General features: G+C 29.8%; 1 protein-coding gene across 2 annotated transcripts; it reads left to right on the forward strand.

The window, feature by feature from the left end:
• The first annotated feature begins 9,196 nt into the window (after positions 1 to 9,196).
• Positions 9,197 to 19,006, forward strand: LOC125068141 (orcokinin peptides-like). 2 transcript variants are annotated; one of them, XM_047677162.1, is made up of 8 exons: positions 9,197 to 9,239; positions 12,864 to 12,943; positions 13,945 to 13,996; positions 14,488 to 14,951; positions 15,495 to 15,595; positions 16,434 to 16,535; positions 18,256 to 18,375; positions 18,642 to 19,006. In XM_047677162.1, the coding sequence occupies exons 2-8, from the start codon at positions 12,869 to 12,871 to the stop codon at positions 18,760 to 18,762; spliced, it is 1,035 nt and encodes a 344-aa protein (XP_047533118.1). In that variant the 5' UTR covers positions 9,197 to 9,239; positions 12,864 to 12,868; the 3' UTR covers positions 18,763 to 19,006. The 2 variants fall into 2 exon arrangements, with proteins under 2 accessions (XP_047533118.1, XP_047533117.1); XM_047677161.1 differs by lacking the exon at positions 14,488 to 14,951 and having other exon boundaries at positions 15,487 to 15,595.
• The last annotated feature ends 1,728 nt before the right edge of the window (positions 19,007 to 20,734 follow it).

Below are 20,734 nucleotides of genomic sequence, written 5' to 3' on the forward strand. Positions count from 1 at the left end.
AATGGGAGGGAATAGAGTGCACGTATGTTTCTCTCATGCTCTGTTGTCTGTTCTCTGTATAGACCCTCTACATATGGCCTTCTGCCAGTATTTCAAATTGGTCGACATTCGGTCAAGAACACACTGTTATTATTGCTTCTAGATGTTTTTTTTTCATTTTATGTAACTTTCAATTTATAAATAAATCATGCATGACTTAGAAACGATTTATGTCTGTATGGCGACGAGCTATAAAAATACTTTATAATTCATTGAATTGGAAATTACATTTGAAAGTGAAATTTGTTCTTTACCATATATGTATTTATGAATGTATGCATATCCATTATAACTTTGTATCTAAAACAACTAAAAAAATCTCTCTGCTATGTATATTATTTTATTAATATTATAAATTCATTATTTTCATGATATTAAAATAGTTTTTAATTTTTTATTTAATGACGCTTTGACATCTTTTAGGCTACCCTGTAACAAGAAACTCGATTCTCACCGCAAAACATGAGCTTGAACTCACAGAATGTGATATATGAATTTGACTATAATAGTTATAAAATGTATAGGATAAACGTATCAAAATGGCATATCACAGTAAGTCGGTTGTCACTATTTCACGAGTGCGTTACGAATTAATTTCTTACAGAAACGCAAAGCTGAACATATTCAATAAATTGTGGCATTTAAGTAATTTCGCAGAAAAGGTCATAGGGTATTTTAATTATTTATTAACAGACAGTTCAATGAATCAATTTTCAAACACTGCAGTGATAGAACATGAGGACCATGATTAAAGGTCTTGGGTTCAAATCAAAACTAACATCACAATTTTTATAGTTTTTATTTCATAATTTATTTAATACTTGGTTGTAAACCAGAACATCGTGTGCAAACCTTTTTATTTCTTAAAGGATAGCAGACTGTCAAATGCGCCACATGATGTTAATAGGTCGCCACCGCTCATTGCATTGGACCTGTAAGAAATATAAAACCACCCCTTTTTCATTCTTAATACGCCTTCAACCTTTGGAAATAAGAAATTGTACCTTGTATTTTGCTTGTATCTTTATAGCTCTGAATTATATATTGCTGTTTGACACTTGGTGAAATATATAAGAATATACCCAGCGGGCTTGAACAAAACCATACCACCCAGTAATCTGCTTGTGTCGTATGCAATTCTTCCACATGTGCGTAGGTATATTTATGAAGTAAATAAGCTTCAAACTTTATTCTTAAGATAAGTGACCATTGGTCATCCTCGAGATACAATTACATTACAAGCTTGTCTTTTTTGTACAGTCACCCCTACATCTCTTAACGGGAATACCTCGAATTACCAATAACCCTGTATATATGCCGTTATTTTATGATGAAGGTAGGTAAAAGGGGCACCTGACGGTAGGTGATCACTACCGCACTGTAAGAAACAATACCATTCCTTACATCGTCATTGTGCGACCAAACTTGCGAACTAAGATATTATGTCTCTTGTGCCCTGTAGTTACACTAGAAATTGAAACTGGCGCTACAATATTAAATATTGCTATGATGAATGATTGGTATCTACCTAGACGGACTTATACAAATCCCTGCCACCAAGTAGGGTAGTAGTACATTATAATAGAACATTTAGAACACAAACGTAGATAATATATATTTTTTTGTATTTTTAAGTAATAATAAGTAATCTTCTATCTACAATACTTGTCTTCAACGACGTAATGGAAGTTTGATTTATTTTTACTACATAGCAGATCAAGGACCTGATATCTAACGTCGTTCACTACTTCTGCTTTCATGGATATCACTTTGTGATTATAACCCTCTTTTATGTCAAACAGCAATAATTACAGAGAAATGAACGAATCATCTTAATTTTTCTATAGATAAAAGCAATAAAACATAATTCCCTCTAATTACCTGACTTTTTCTGTTACTTAACAACAGAATTTTATCAGTTAATGTTATATTATATACTATGTTTTCGACCCGACTTCGTACGGGTAAAATTTAAATTTAAAAATTTAATAAGCGTCTATGTCTGTCTACAACTATACTAAATTTCAAGTCGATCGAACTTTAGTTAGTAACAATGTTAGTGGACTTTACACCCCATGTGATAGTCATCATTCCGTGTCATATTTTATCATCCAGCTAAAATGATTTTGAATAGTGTGATGTCTCTCTCAATTTTAAGGGTTTTATTATCATATTTAAATAATAATCTTTAATACAAAATGTATAATCTTCAAGTCCTTTGGACTGCTGCAAAGAAATTCAAGTAAATGTCGAAAAAAATTTACAAGAAATAAGAAAAAAAGTAAGGAATGAATTCCCAAATTATGTCAGTCCCTGTTCCTACCTACTTTTATAATATACATATTCATATAATAAAGAATACTTTAACTAATACAAACGAACGAATATTTAAACGAATAAAATATAATCTTTGTTATCTGTTTCAATATCTTTCAATTAATATTTGGATTACACACAAAAAACTCTTTTTTATTATAGTATTTGATTGGATCAAAAAATAACCAAGAATTAAAAATAAGATGGATGCTTTACTTTTTGTTTCAATTAAACGAAAAGAAAATAAACATTAACAGATACTTTCAATCCATACATACTCGTAGATGTTTTTTTATATTAAATAATTAGCTTAAAAAAAAACATATTATTTTGTACCACATTAAACAATTTCTCAAATTTTCATTGCCAACCGTAGCACGCCCAATCATAATATTACATATCCCTCATAAATAACAAGAAGACACCAGTTCGGTCTAAACAATATGTAATTAGGTGCTCAATAAATTAAAACGTATTTTTATTTTTGGTAATTTACACCGTGGCTTAAAATATTTACGTCGGTCGTATCAAATATAATAGATTAATTAGTTGTATAAGCGTAATATCAATATAAAACTAAATTAAGATTTATTATAAGTTTTCCTATTTTTTTGACGAGATGAGCCAGTGCTTAGAACACGTGAATCCCAAGCGATGATTGTAGGGTCATACCGAAGTGAAGAAATTTTGATATGTTTAGAATATAATAATATTGAAATCTGTGTCTCTGAATATGAATCTATATCTATGAAATGGCTTTTACTACAAATACTTGAGAAATTGTATTTAAAATATATAAGATTATTGAAAATAAACTGAGCTAGTAGTAGAATGAGTAAGTTTACTCCTAATACTTTAGGAGTAGACTTACTTATTCGAACTAGGTACGTGAACAATATTTAATAATATAATATAAAAACTTTATTTCAAACCATTTTTTATATACTTTAATAAAGCTATATTACTTCTGAACTTGTGTTAACCTAAAAAATAAAATATAAAAGTTGTGAAGCGAAATTTTCCATCAGCATTAAACTCTAATTAAGTATCATTATTCCAAACCTTGTCTGTTTGTTTGTATACATGCGTGAGTGTGCATTCTAAGTCTGTACATAATCGGATTTTCAACGGTCTTAGAAGGTTAATTTGAAATTATGCTGCTACACATACACACACATACACACACACACATAAACAACCTTAATCTGAACAGACCTTTGTATTATGTAGCAAAGGTGTTATGACTTGCCTTATGACTACTTTATAATTCCGTGTGATTATACTTGAAACATTGACCTGCAGTTTGTTGAACAATATATTTATAGAATTATAATAAAACATTTTTGTGATAATTTGTAGTAAACGTTGATAAAGACACTAATAACATTTAATAATAATTAACTGTCGAAACTGTACAAGAGAAGAAGGATTTCAATTCCTTTAAATCTTTTTAAATTTGTAAAAAAATTTTAAACAAAACTGTGAGGTTTTCATTTACTAACTATTAATAAAGCCGTAAATCAAAATATATGAATAAAGTATATTCGAATAAGATTCTACAACTAATTTTAAAGGATTAGGTATATGAAATGTATAGTTACACTGAATTCAGTCAAATCAAATACAATCTATACTAATATTATAAATGCGAAAGTAAATCTGTCTGTAAGTCTGTCTGTCTGTCAGCTGTGGACCAACCGCTAAAACGACAACAAGTTTTTATATATATCCGGCCTGAAGTCTACAAGTACTAAATCTACGTTTTCGTATTATCAATATAATTTTGTGTTGAGTAGTGCCTTATTTATTCATGTATTTTTTAACAATAAGATTTAAGTTTATTCATTGGAAAACTTCATTCGTGGAACACTGACTCTATTGAAAATGATTGTTTATTTTTATTTTATATGGTATAGGTTGGCGGACGTGTATATGAGCCACCTGATGGTAAGTGGTCACCACCGCCTATAGGTAATGGCGCTTTAAAATATATTAATAATTCCTTACATCACCAATGCGCCACCAACCTTGGGAACTAAGGTGGTATGTCCCTTGTGTATGTAGTTATACTCAAACCGGAACACAACAATACCAAATATTGCTGTTTGGCGGTAGAATATCTAACAAGTGGGTAGTATCTACGCAGGCATATGTGCAAAAGTACATAAAGTGTGCATAAAGTCCCACCACCAAGTCATATCTATGGAGGTAGTGAACCAATGGCCGGGACAGCAGATCTCGGAACGTACCTCGGGCATATTCGATATACAATTCATGCAGTGAATATTAGGTAGAATAATAAATATAATCTCCACGTACTAAATACATCTTCAAAATTGAAACAAAAAAGAAAGTCTAGAACAAAAGTTCAAAATAACCTCTCAATTATTTAAGCGTGTAATTAAGAAAGTTTCATAAACGTAGTAATAGTTTCTTCAATCGACACTCATCAACGCCGGAGCAATAATTAAGATCACCGTGACACAAATATTAAAATTTTCCATTAATTAATAAATAAATGGCGTTTTCGTGGTTAGAATTGATATTTGCATAGACATGAAATCCTTATAAATAGCCAACGACTGATGAATGCCAAGCAACAAATGAAAATATATTTATTTATACATTAATCTTTTAGCACACTTTGACGATTTTTTATAAGTTACAAGCACCTTATTCGTTTATATACCAAAAGTAATGATTTAAGAATACAGCTCATTAAATAAGTTAAAATTAATAATGTTAATGATATAAATGAATTGTCAGATAAACGGATATTCGACTTTAGAAAATTAGGTTACTTCAAACGCGAAAATTGCTAGAACATAAATTTACTAAGATATGAACTTTTATACATTTTTATTTGTAAGCCATAATTAACCTCGTATATTTTCTTACAAAAATATTCTTTCAGTATAGTGTTTTTTTTTTCTTAAATTTGTTTATATGATATATTAAACGTAATAAATAAATAAAACGAACGGTAAATTAGTGGTATGAATGCAAAATGTAGCACAATAACGCACGTAGGAACGTGGAGCTTAAAGGAGCACGCATAACTTTAGTATGAAAATGTTTCCGTCTTTATCTACTTTTATTCATATTAACATAATATATCTCCCACGTAAGACGCGAAAATAAATTTTCGTAATAACTTTTTATTAAATAAGTATAATAGTTGCGCACCAAATTTCGACGCTATACAATTATTATCTTATACTTCTAAATAATATATACTGATATTATTAATGCGAAAGTGAATCTGTCTGTCTGTTGTTCTCTCATTGAAAAGTCACTGAACCTAATTTCATGAAATTTGTTATGAAGCAACTAGGCAAGCTGGAATTTCAAAGCAGGACATTTTTTATACCGAACATCTGACGACCAACGCCTAAAACACTATAGACTGAGAGCCAGTGTTCCGCAGACTTACAGTACAGTAGCAAACTCCGAGTAAGGAATACCAGGTATACTGTTTCATCTGCCGTCGGGGAAATGGAGGCTCACTATTCCCATCTAGGGTTCCTTTGAGCGTGCCAAGAAAGCGTGTATTAGTGAAGCCGATTGCTATAGCTAGTTTTATATAAATGTAATCAAAATTTTGATATTTTAACTTTTTTCTTTTAATCGTTCAACCTTGATTTTCATTATGACATCTTTGTCATGTTCATTACTATTTTAAAATCTAAAAAAAAATATATTATTATATTATATACGAGAAATACTACATGTGAAAAATAAATATTTTAACATAAATAATTATATACATACATATATTTTAACTAAATAGGTAATATAGATTGAAATGGTTATTATTTTGATAGCAAAACGTTTACAAAAATCATACAAAAAATTCATATAGAAAGGCTACACTGCATACCTTCGGGTTGCAGCCGAATGGGCTGGCACGCCCGGGGAAGTACCACTCTCTCATTTTAAATCGGCGTAAAGTGGTAGCTATGCTACCACGTTTCGTCCGGTATATGAGAGTCCCAGAGGCCCGATCCCCCTCCCTCCCAAAACATAATGGTTGTGCAGAATTTGGTTTTATTACCCCAGGAGGGTACCATCAGCGACTGCGGTGGAGAATCCCTCTCTGGGCATCCATGCTCAGAACGTACAACACCTGAGCATTGATGCCCAGGCTGCATTCCGAATTCTGGGGGGGGGGCGATTTTGCGGTTTTTCCGATACGACTTGGGAACCTTCAAGAAAAGAGCGTACTCCTACCTGAATGGCCGGCAACGCACATGCAACCCCCCCGGTGTTGCAGATGTGCGGGCGGTGGTAGTCACTTTCTATCAGGTCAGCCTCCTGCTCGTTTGCCACCTATAACAAAAATAATGCCACTGCTTTCGTAGTCTCATAAAGTAGTATTGTTTCCAGAATGAATGACTATGTGAAAAAAGGGCTATCTTATCGTGACCGTACCATCAGTAAAATACATTTGAATGTTACTGGTTGATACCTGCTTCTCTAAGGGAATCTATCTTGAATTTCAATTTACATTTTGAGTAAGTGGGCACTACAACCCACAGCTATTAACAATTTGAGTAATATCAACTGTTTGTAGTAGTAGACTCCGTAGACTCTAAGATAAATATATCCATATGCTTGTAATAATACTGACCCTTCATACCGAAGTACAATAACATAAAGTATGCTTGTTTGGATGTATAGTTACTAATAATTGAATTGTTAAAGCCTAAACATCTGAGAGCTGAAATAGCCCAGTTGTTAGAACACGTGCATATTAACCAATGATTGCGGGTTCAAACTCAGGCAATCACCACTGAATTTTCATATGCTTAATTTATGTTTATAATTATAATAATTCATCTTATGTTCGGCGGTGAAAAAAATATCGTGAGGAAATACGCTTCAAAACTTCTCGTCTAAGGGAGAGAAAGAATTAGCCCAGCAGTGGGATATTTACAGGCCGCTACTTTACTTTTCAATTTACAATTTACTCAGCTGAGTTTGCATATACACCTACCACATTAAAAGTTATTTAAGCAAAACGGTTATTTCATTATACAAAACGGTGTTGCGTAGGGGAAATCTATTCATTATGTATGTTAATTATGTAACCCACGTTGTCATTGATGCTTGCTTCGCGTAGCTAATGAAAAGTCGTAGACACATTTTATCTTTTGCGTTAACGTAAACAAGCTATTTACTAAATATATGCACATACATGAATATAAGCCACAGAATGTGTGCTACGAGCTACGAAGGTATCTACGAAATAAAATACTCACTTTTAAAAATATTAGTTATATATTCAATTTCTTTACATTAACTATCAACGGAATCGGCTAAAAAAACTTTATGATTTAACTCTTAAATATTTTACAGTTTGTTTTCCAATAAAATAAAATTATAAATATTCGAGTGATCAGTGCTTGTCGCCTTTATTATTGAGGTCACATCAATTAATTGTTAATATTTAGTAATTTTCTTGGCTTATAATTTATCAAATTTATTTAAATAACCTTCAATATATTTATTACGTCAAGCACAATTTCGCAAATATTCAGTAGCGTAGCTATCATAGGGCAAAATATGCGTTGCGTAAGATCCCCATAAGAAATATAGGTAGTAAGAGCCTCACCATTTCTGCAATTTTGAGACTCAACTTTTTTTCTAAGCGGACCACCGCACCGGGTCCTTTATTGGTCTAGCTATACCACAACACATAGTTTTATTTAACACACACATTGAATCTGGATGATCTGAAATAGTTAACATATAATGAAAACATTAAATTTCAATTACTTTGCATTTAGTAATAATATAATAAATAGCATTGGCCTCACTGTATGATAATTAAACAATAAAGTATATTTATAAATATATAATAATATATAAATATATTTATATTATAATACATTAAATTGTATCAGCATGTTTAAACAAAATATCGCATCACGCGCGATTTTGTCGGGAGCGCTGGCAAAACGTTTACGTTCGAGCTTATATGAGAAATAGTTTTAAAATTGAACTGAGGTTACAGAGTGGATAAAACACAGATATTCACAAAAGTTCGCAGGTTCCAATCCAGCTACTTTTATTTGGTTAATTCATGTTTTTAATCAATCTTAAGCTCGATGAATAATCATAAGAAATATGCTTATTTAATATTTATACGAAATTTGAAATTATATATCAGTTATCCGCCAATATGAATGCGCCGGGATTTTCAGACTGGTATACAACTCTTTACTATAAACAACTTAAAATTATTTATGGTCATATCAACTTCAATAAAAATACATTCCAATTAAATAAGAATAAAAATAGACAACAGATTTCAAACACCTAAAAACAGAAACTATTTCTTTGATAAAAAGAAATCATTGTGATATATTTGCAGAAAATTTACTTGAACGCATATCGAAACTGGCGTATAGTCACGAGGTATTAGCGCCGGATAAAAGCACCTTGGTACGAGAAGTTTCTAAAAATATTTTACCATAAAACTCTTATTATAATATGCCTATACCTACATACCTCACTGTAGACGAAGAAAATCGTCAGAATATTTAAATACTATTATTTTTTTTAAATGTTAATAAAAGAGCATTTATAACTTACGTTATAAATAATCCTTTAAAAATAATTTCAGAGGTAGTCCGAATTATTGCATAATAAAAAAATACATATACTCGGAATTGTTTGTAAAGTTCATTTGTTTTATAAACAATAGTTGATATAGGATGACAAAAGTTATCATTGTATATGTATGATGCAGACTAACAAGGCGGAGGGCGGGACCCGCCTCCGACCAGCGCGTATATAAGCGTGAAAGCCTTCGATACACCGCATTCCAACAACTGACTCAACCGCCCAAGCACTACCGCCCTACGAGACCCGTACAACAGGTGAGTAAATATTCTTCTCTATTATATGTATCAGCCAGCAACATTAAATAAAAAAAAAAAATTAAACTTTTTTTATCGAATTCGTTTTATATTTTCTACTACAATTTTTATTTGAAAAAAAATTATGGTCAACCGCGTTATTAATATTTTAAAAACTTTTGTAAAGCTCGTCAACAATTTATTTAAAATATATCTATATCTATTATCTATTAAATTGAAAACAAGCAAAGTAAAACAGTAGTTTCATATCTATTAATATTATGTGAAATAGAGTTTTTAGAGATAAAAATATATAATTGGTGCAAATAATACTTAAAACGATTTTATATTTTTTATTTAATCGTAGAAAAATATTGAAAGAGACAAATATGCAGTATTCTTTATTTCATTTCATTTTAACAAATCAGTCAAAAAGTTTCGGACTTGTGGAAAAGACAGCTTGTAAGAAGCGCAGACGTTTCGTTATCAACATGAAAATATATATACGTACATCAGTTTTACGTAACGCTGAATTTTCAGAATTAGTCTATAAAACTATTCACACATATTATTTTAATTTCTGATTTACGTTAATTCCGAAAGTTCAATCGAAAAAGCAATACCAGACAAATATATTTAGTCTTTTTAATAAATTCTCTCGTTTTAATAGGCTTAATTTTACTTCACAATATATATTATTATATTGTATATATAATTTCTTCATCAAATCTTGAAGATCTACTTGAACAAAATCGAAGCAAAGTTATTTAATTTGTAAGGCGTAAGACAAAACAATTTTCAGGACGTAATCCTTTTCTAACATCTTATAGTTAACAAATACCTGTTTTATAAATAATTGTTGTTAATTAATATAAACACAATAGTTTAATCGATTACAGTTAAAATATACATACATTACTTCAACTCTGTTTTGGATTTTATATAATGCCTTTGAAAGAATTCGAAATTAATACCGAACTTTACCATAAATTTGTTCAATATTTCATTGCCTTTATATAATAATTTTATCTTATTTAATACATACTTATATAAAATATGTTTTAATAATTAATTATATTTACGGATGAGTATTGTTAAATATGACTTATTGATAAAATAGTAAAGCCTATTTTTACTTGTACATTGCTTTGACATAATAAAACAAATCACGACAGAAAGTACTCAAATCGAACATTCTCAAATCGTAAAATGTTATGATATGTTTTCTTCTATATTTAGATTAAAAATGGCTTGTAATCAAATGATTGCTTGCACGTGTAACTTTTCAATAAAACATAAATAATTTAATCGAGGCGTCTTCAAATGAAATAGATTGAAATTAAACGTAATTTACATGTTCCTTCCGAACTTTTATAACTTTTTTGATAGTATAATCATAAAATCAATTAATAACTATTCAAACTATACGAACAAGATTCGAGTTTATTCCCTTTTTTATTTATTTACCATAAAATTCAATTTTATATTTCGTTTTTAGTTTTAAAGTAGAGCAATAAAAATAGTTTCGTTATCTTTATAAAAGAAAGGCATAACCTGGCTATTGCCTATATAAATTATAGTAATATTTATTAATATTACTATATTTTTATACTAAAGACAATATTTTCTTCAGGAGTAAATGAATGATTAAAGTCCAACTAGGTGTGACAAAAGCTGGAGGGAGAGTGTAGGAACCCTTATCCGTGTCGTCTGATAGCCTTTATGCCGATAACTGGTTAATATTTTATCACAACCAATTGAAAGGTTTTGATGCGAAGAAAAAGCACATAAAATATATAAATATACGATAGCATTTAAAATTGATATGTTATATAAGGGATATATGAAATAAAAATAAAAATTATATCTTTATAGTAAACTAATTGGATGTTCAATTATCTTCCGCCGACGCAATACAGAGATCGCCCATTTCTCTTAATAAACCTTTTGAAAGTTTATATTTATCATAAAAATAATTATATTATTTTCATAAAATATGAAATCGATATTTGGAGCAAAATAGTATGCGTTTTAAGTTTTGTTTTAATTAAAGTAAACGCGCGTGTATTTATTTGTTCGAAAACAATTAAGAGGCAATATAAAGGCTGTAGGAACGATTCAATAATACAAAACGAGCAATAATGATAAACGAGATGCAACAGGTATATGACTGGCTTTGTAAAACGACTCCCTGTGAAGCTAGTTGCTAAGATTCCTAATGAGAGCATCATTATATATACTCTTGTGAATACAAATGTTTTTCTTTCATTTATATGTAAATTTTAATTAGAGTACAACCTGATACATCTTTCTCTTTAAAATAAACATTTCACAGTAGAAATCAAAAGTAATATTTACTTGAACTTATACATAAAAATGAAAAACTTATTTTAATAAAATAGTTTTAATAAATTTTATTCTCAACTAAAATATATTTTTACGTTTTTTATTCAGTGGGTGTACATTTATTATTATTATTATGCTTTTGCCAATCCATTATAACGAAAATTATTTAACGCATGAACATTTCAAATAACGAAGACAACCATTTTAACATAACGTATGCGGAGCGTTTAATTTAATAATACATGCAAATTTTTAACGTCGATTCTCATTTTACATTTCTATGCAATGAGCTATTTCCGGCTGGAATTAATTCACATCAAACGTTACAAATTCTTTTATACATGAACATCAAATAAATCAATATAAAAAAAAAGTAGAAAAAATTATGGTATCTACTATTGAAAATATTTATAAATACAATATTATTCTAAGAACAAAGACTTTCTTTACAGATATACTTTTTTACATGTAAATGTACTTTTATTAAAAAAAATGTTTTCTTTATATTTAAAAATAAATGTTATATATTTAAAGTAATTATTAAAGTAAATATCTTATTGCTACTGCCAATAGAATCAGAGATTAAATAAAGCTTCAACCAGTAATAAGACCTTTTCAGGCTTTACTAATATTCTTTCTCATATCTGATATCGGCTCTAGTGACCTATCTTCGCAATTAAGCCATTCACTTTGATATTTATTAACTTTTCGTAATATACAGTTTTCTCTAAATTGTGGATTTAATTTATTTTTTCTGTCACAGAAATTTTATTTACTGTAACTATTACATAGGACGTGTTTTCTTGCAAGGTTGCAATAAAAGAGTATGAATAATATATAATTAAATATTATTACCGATAAAGAGGCTAAAAATACAATTTTCGAAATTATGTATTTCGAAATCGTTCGAATTTCATATTAATAAATAACTTAGTTAAATATGAACTGTAATAACGAAAGTGCATATCGTGAAAACATTGTAAACATTTTCCGTACGTCGGACAACATCCGTATTGAACAATGTTGCCGTGATACGTACAAAATAAAGTACTGTTGTTGCTATTGTAAAAATAAAAATACTCGAAAGATTGATAGTTCGTTTCCATTTATCGCTATGTTTTATTATTTACAGCACTTTGTCGAATGAAAAAGTTTTTCGTTACTTTAAATGCTTTTATCTATAGCTTCTCTTTGGAATGTAGATTCTACCAAGAACCAGCATGAAACTCAGTAGATATTATTTTCCACCAATTTTATTAAATTTGTCGTTTACTAAGGATCATTATAATATTTTACCAGGTAAAATGATGCGAGCAGCGGGTGCAGTGGCTTTGGCTGTGGCCACACTGCTGGTCTGTTGCAGTGCCGATCTTCATCAGGTATATCCTTCATCAAAATTTTCATAAATTCCGATTTTCAAAATTGTAACTGTAAGCTAAACGATTTTTGACTTATTGAACTATAGTTTCAGTCGAAGTAGATAGTTAAAATATAATAATTTAACTTTAAAAAGATAAATTAAAGATATTTTTAGTCCTCAAAATGAATTTCTATCGTCATTCTAGACTCAAAAGTATATTAACATATTTTAGATGATCAAAAGTATGGTATTAAAGTCTCCTCCAAAAAGTGCTGTCATAATCAAAAGTAGAAAATGTGTCATTAGAAAATGATACATTTTCTACTTTTGCGTACAACACAAGGCAAAATAATGTCTTAAACGAGGGTTTTATTATATTTGTATAATATTATTTACCTATATTTCTAAATATAAAATGGGATGTGTACAGTAGAATGAGTATCGTGTTCTGTTGTAATTTCTATATTGGAACCCGAACTGTTACTATATAATATACTTCTTAGCAAAAGTGTTTTGACAAAAACTGCAAAAAAATTCACCAAATCTCCTATATAGTAAAAAAATAATATGGATATCTTAAAATTATCCGGATTACATTTAATAAATATTGTCACAACTCGAACCTTACAAGTGCTTACCATACATCGTTAATTAAAATCTAAAATAATTACATTTGCGTTCTCATCGAAGCGTTGATCTATGGAAATTTAATAACAATTTAAGCTTTTCCAATCAGATACTAATCATCGTTCACGACGAAAGGAAATTCCTGTGTAAATAACGAAATGTTAGAAAGATATTTCATAAAGCCCTCAAGCTTATTTAAGCTTTGTTCCTATTTTAATGTGCCCCCTAAATAAATCAAATTTCTCCAATAATAATTTAAATGAAACAAATTACTTTACGAAACGAAGGCTTAAATAACTTAATTAGATTTTGTTTACATATTTTATCTACTCCATTCCATTTTATAGTCAACCATTATTATTTTCTTACTAATAATGAGCTATATTTTGATAGGATCAAGATATGGGTGTCGGTGAACACCGCACTGGAGACTACGACAACAATGGTGAGAAAAATATAAGATTAATTAATCAATTTCGACTCAAGCGCACAAAATCCCGGTTATGCAATTGCACTTCGGAATGTTTAAACAAAACCCTTTTGCACTTTTATCCAATTCAATCATTTACACGTTTTTAAATAATGAATTATACAGAGTCAGTCTTAATATATATACACTCGCAAAGTTTGTCAGCCTTGTCAAAATATTATCCAAAATAAATATAATTTATATAAACCCTGGCACAATATTTGCACTAATATTTTTATATTTAATAATATACTGCACTATTATTACTAACTAAATTTTCCTTTCACGTTTTATTCATGGTGATGGATTCTCGCACTTCACAGAGTTTTTCCTCTGCACAAAATAACAACTAATAGCACAACGTAACGCAATTTGCGCACTAACCCAGTCCTACGGTAAGTACATTATATTATTTAATTACACTTACGAATGAACTATTTTCATTTGATAATATTAACTTGTTACAGACTCTAGGCAAAAAGAAGAAGTGGAGAACTTTTTGAGATTTCTTATGCAATACGAAAACCAAAATGGAGATAAAAAATACAATTATGGACGTATTGGCGGCAGTACTTTACTTGGAAGAGATATAAACTCTTATGATAGCGGTTCTCTTGGGAGGGTATCCGGTGGATTAGGTGGATCTACACTTCTCGGAAGAAGCATTGATTCTGATACAAGACATTTCAATAGAATCGGAGGATCGACTCTTTTAGGAAGAAATGTTGACTACAAAATGCCATACGCTAGATTTCTCGATCCCCTTGGAGGCGGTAACTTCGTTCGCAATCTTGATCCTATTGGAGGAGGAAATTTAGTAAGGAACTTGGACTCTATCGGAGGTAGTAACTTCGTCAAGAAGAACCTTGATCAAATTGGAGGACCCAATCTAGTCAAAAGAACCCTAGATTCCTTGGGAGGCGGAAATTTCGTCCGAAACTTAGACTCAATCGGCGGAAGCAATTTTGTCCGACAAGTAGACCCCCTCGGAGGCGGAAACTTTGTTTAAATTACATGCATATAACGATTCCAGATTCTCTAATTCTATTCAAATAAATCCCCATAATCCTACAACGTAATATATGTGATGTATTTAAGTAAATTAAATATTTTTGGTGTTGTTTATTGCGTGTCGAATGTTTGTTAAAAATACAATTTCAGAGTAAAATAAATATCATGCATATTAAAAAGGTTTTGGAAGTTATTATTTATTCAAACCTTATCCTTGCATTACTCAAGCAAATCATTAAAGACATCTTTCGCTAAGTAATAAGGCGCTTCTCACATTATCTAGCTTTCATAGATAATTTAGATAAGACGGTCCTCTTACCTAGAGATCGTGCCATGTACTGAATAGGTAAATCCAAAGATACTATAAGAGGTAAGATTTTCAAGGCATAACAATTAATTTGTAATTTGAATGTTTGTTTGTTAATTTATTATCCAATTTATTTGTTATGGTTTAGGACACAAGCCACGTAATTTGGACGCTCTCGGCGGCGGACATTTAGCCCGCGAAGTTAGAGAGTTACGCCGATTCCCTTATTTCATGGGTAGGAGGTTCGAATATGGAAGGTAAGATATTTCATTTCAAATATTATTTTATATATAAAATCATCATTAAAAATATCAGTTCCTTCAAAATATATAAAAATATTTAGATTTCTTTTTTGTATCACTTAGACACTAAGTCAATATTTCAAAAACGTCTTCGTACTGAAGGCGGACATAGTAAAAACTTCAAAACCGGCTTTACTGGAGTTAAATTAATTATTCAACAAAGATAGACTTGCCTTTGGCCGTGCAAAAGAACGCAATTCTTTTTTTGTTTCATAACAATAATCCATTGAGAATTGTCTTTGCAGCTCGTATCGTTGTATATATTCACTATTTCTAATTTTCTCTTACTTTGATTATTCAAATATGAAATTCGAAATGTATTTGAAATAAGGCGTTATACCTAAGAATTCATTTTGTGATGAAAGACAAGTCTAAATACACGTGTTTCTTTTAAATTATTTTAAATTTCTGTTTTAAAATAATGAAGCTGTTTTCGTTAAATTAAATTCGGTCGACAAGAATATTTCGTCCATGTTAAATGTTCATATATAATCAAATCTTTTTCTACAATGAAACGCATTGAAATATAAAATTAAAATAGTAATACATTTCAAAGAATTTATTTTGTATACATTATTATATTTTTAACGTAAAAGTGAAACCTGTAAATGACATACTGCTGGATAGACGATTCATCTCCTCTTGAGAAGGTTTGGAGTATATTTTTGAACATGTGAAATAATTTCATCGAACACATGCATTTTTCTCACAGCTTTGTACTTCACCACCGAACACGAGATAAATTATAAACACAGTTAATGTAATTATGATTTTAACAAGTTTTTGCTTATAGTCCTTATGGGGGTAAGCGCGATCCGTGGCCCCTTGCATCTCCAATCGAGTACGGATATTACGGAGAGGGACTTCCCAAGCGCAATTTCGACGAGATTGACCGGTAAGTGATGCATATGAGACTTCCATTTCATATTTATAGAGACAAAACTTGAAAAGAAAGCGTAGACCAATTTAAACATGACTTTTATATTTTGATTTGTGGAGCAATGTTTCTACAACGGTTCTTCAACAGGATCCCAGAAAGCGTTCAAAATGCCTCTGTTGCATTTAAACACACATTTAAAAAAAATGTTAAAGTACGCTTATGTACGAAAGGTTTACAATTAGTAAATTTATGATTGATAGCACACCTTGGGAATGAAACGATTGCCTCCTGGTTATTCCTTTTCATATAGAATATTTGTAAATAATAGAATTGACCAAAACACAGACCCACTGAGTTTCTTTCGCCGGTTCTTCTCAAGGCAGGGTATTTTCTTTTCCTATTTTGAATATAATATATATATACTAAGGATTATTGTTATACGTAATGAGCACGGATGCTGTCAACGTAACTAGGAATTATTGAATTATTTACAACTATCGTTTTGTTTTAAATAACGAACATATTTATTTTTCGGATTTGTTTGAAAGTAATTTAAATGTTGATGTAATTTGATCGAAAACGATTTTACGCCTTATTATATTATATAATATTTTTAAATCTTATTTCTTTTTATATTTGTTTTAGATATAAATGCGTAAAGATAGTTGCTAATCTGTGAATTTTAAATACTCTTCTGTCCTGAATATACGAGCAACAAGGGAAATTAACCTTTACTCGTTTTGTTTACAACGAGCCTTAATTATGCATAAACTTAAAAAACAAACTTTAAGAAATAAAAATTCCGTTAAAGTTGTATGACGTTACTAGAATTTCTGTCCCGAAGTAAATGTCCCGACACAAACAATATTGCAATATCTCTATTGAAAACAAAACCGCAACTATACGAAGTTTTATTTCAATCTGTTGAATATAACGCATACCGAGCAAAAAATAAAGAAACGTACACTTTATATCTATAGAAGAAGTATAAAAACATACAAATTAATAAAAAATCAGATAGTGAATTTCAATAGACATATGTATGTTTAATTACAAATTAGACACATGATTATCGCTTGTTAATATAAATAAGGAGTAATTAGAAAAAAAAACTTATTCATGATAAAGACGTCGTGTATGAGTTTATTATAATAGAACAGACATGACCCCGATGTTACCTTGTTTCAAAATTACGAAATTACTCTCTAGATTTAAATGTTAGTTATTCGAGTGTACTCCAAGGCATAATGTACCTTCAAGGATAACATTTTCTCAGCGTGTTTATTCCGAGTTGCCATGTGTATGTAACTTTCATATTCCGCCAGAGGGAGTTGTATTTTGAAGAAAGTTTTACATTTAGTTGATCTAAGCTGCGCTGTCTATGGATAAGACGAAATGTTTGTGTTTGCTTATGGAAATGCTTTATAATAACGGAGCTATTTACATCAAAAACTACTAATATATTCTGTTGAATATATAACTTCTATAAAATAATAATAGCTTTGCTATAGTTAATAATAAAAATATATTTAATTGTTTCCTAAAACAATGCTTAGATTATTTACGTAAATACAATATATTTATAATTCAATACATCATTTAAAAAACAGGTATTTTTTAATTCAATATATTAAACTTACAGAAATTAGAACAAGATACTTATATATTATATTTCTTATTCCTTAACACCATACGTTTATAAATAAATATTATAACTTACTATATTTTTTCTCAGGTCTAACTTGGATAACTTCGTGAAGAAGCGCAACTTCGACGAAATCGATCATACTTCAATGCCCTTCCCATTCAAGCGCTTCTATCATCTCTATGGACCCAACAACTTGGATACACCAGTGTAAATTTCAAATGCTAAAAACTAAGTACACATAGAATGTTTATTCATTCTGTATTCCTAATTGACTTAAATGTGGATTTACGATACAGTGTCTCGTAAATTATACAAATTTGGACTTCATTCAACTAAAAATAATACGAATATTTCTTAGTAAATATTATTTAATTATAATTTGTTAAAATTTACAACCATTATTTTATAAATTATACATAAAATTTTAAAACTTCGAAGGTATAGCAATAAAACATGTGTACACTTCTCCGCAGATCCAGTTTCGACAAGAAGAGATACAGACCAGACTACCCCATGGATGAGATCGACCTCTCCCAATTCCCCATCGGATCAAAGCGCGCCTACGAATTCCCCGCCGCGCACCCTCTACGATAAATTCTAAATCGAGCAATACCCAAACTTTCAAAGTATCGACAATTCATATTTTTCGTTTATCTGTCACGTGTCTTATATATTTTAGTAAAACCAGTTGTTATAAGTTCAATGTAAAATTTTATCCCCACTTAGAGTTCCCGTACGTGACTGAACTTCGTAATTATGAAAAATTCGTAATCCAAAGATATCTCCAAATATTCGAAAAGTAGCTCTTAATAAATAACGATATTAAATAGTGTAAATGTGTCAGTATTATTAAAATATATCGTAGACATTATTAATCTTAATATTTGTTTAAATATAAGTGTTTATATAGATAAAATATTTAATGTTATATCAACTGGAAATAAATTATCAAAGAATAAAATTGTTATATTTATAACTTCAAGTTATTTATCCGGAAATGTTACCATACAAAATACATTAAAATATGTTTATTAAAATGATATTATTTTTAATATAAATAAATTAATTTTAAAGTGATGAAATCTCTTATTTATAAATCCTACCTCACCTTTTTAAGAACCTCCTTAACTTACACTGAAAAGTTTTATTAACTATAATTAAAGAATTTCAATGAAGTGTAATTGGATATTTATATACAACATAAAAATATGCGAGTAACTGAAATGAATGACCGAGATAGCCAAGTGGTTAGAACACGTGAACCGAAAACGAAAATGGTGAGTTAAAATTTTAATTTACTTAATTTTTGTGCATGGTTCATCTCTCAGCGGTAAAGTAAATAACATCGTTAATAAAAATGCATATGGCATAGGAAAACCTGTTACTTTATTATTTACAGAAATTAGTGGGTACATTGTACTTTTCTGTCAATAATACTAAGCTTAGACAAATATGTATGTATATATCTCATATGTACATTTCTCTAAATTGGACCATGTAAACTAATATCGTCTGCCAAATACATAATCATCTACTTGGATTACCATTATTGGAGCTAACTATGCGTGCACTATCTGTGCCGTGTGAAGCTATTGTATAGATACAATTTGCATATGAAAAATTGAAATTGAATAGTTAAATGCTCTTCAATTTTTATTCTGTTTTTAAAATTTTCAGTTAAAATAATTATTTAATGAAATAATGTCATGTCATGTTAATGACAATATAAGTAATTTCTCCTTTTGCGTTGCATGAAGTGACCTTAATAGGTGATACATGTAGTTCTAAATTACAAATGCATTCATTCCATTTAGTTCAGATGCTAATTAAATTAATAGTAAGTATACACCTGACAAGCGAACCCCTACTTAAATAGAAATTCCTAATTCATTAAATAGTATTAAATAAAACTCGTATAAAAATATAATCAAACACGTATCAAAAGTGAACCATTTTCAATGTTATAAATCTATAATAAATAAAATACTCATGTATAAATAAAAGCTATTTAATTATCTATAAAAACATGTAGCATTCAAACAAACGCGATCGAGTAATTAAACTTTGTTTGTCCCACACAGCTCTTCCCGTTCCTGTGACAACCGTCTAAGTTTACCAAACACTATTTTCCACTAGTCACGGTAAATTAAATTCGATATAATTTAATCACTTAGGTATGTATTACTAGTTTCCGCCCGTATTTGAAGAGTTGCAGATGTGATGATCTGTATGATCTATCTCTGTGACAAATTCCATTTAGATACAAACAAACATCCATCTATCCAAAATTATACTCTATTTCAACCATAAGAGGAAAAAATAAACATCATTTGACAGCAATAGGCTTGTTTCCACTAATAATAAATCGGATAGCTTTCAGTTTCTAATGATTAACCATGATAATTAGTAAATAAAAAAACAACTTTTCTACAAAAATAATAAAAGATTAATTATATTTTTGGAAAATAAAATCGACAAAATGAGGCATTTAATCACGTGACATTAAACACCAATCAGAGTCGCGTGACGTCACACCTCGCGAAACAAGCGCGGAACGCTACGTTGT

This window comes from Vanessa atalanta, chromosome 13, assembly GCF_905147765.1.
Source record: "Vanessa atalanta chromosome 13, ilVanAtal1.2, whole genome shotgun sequence".
Classification (NCBI taxonomy): domain Eukaryota; kingdom Metazoa; phylum Arthropoda; class Insecta; order Lepidoptera; family Nymphalidae; genus Vanessa; species Vanessa atalanta.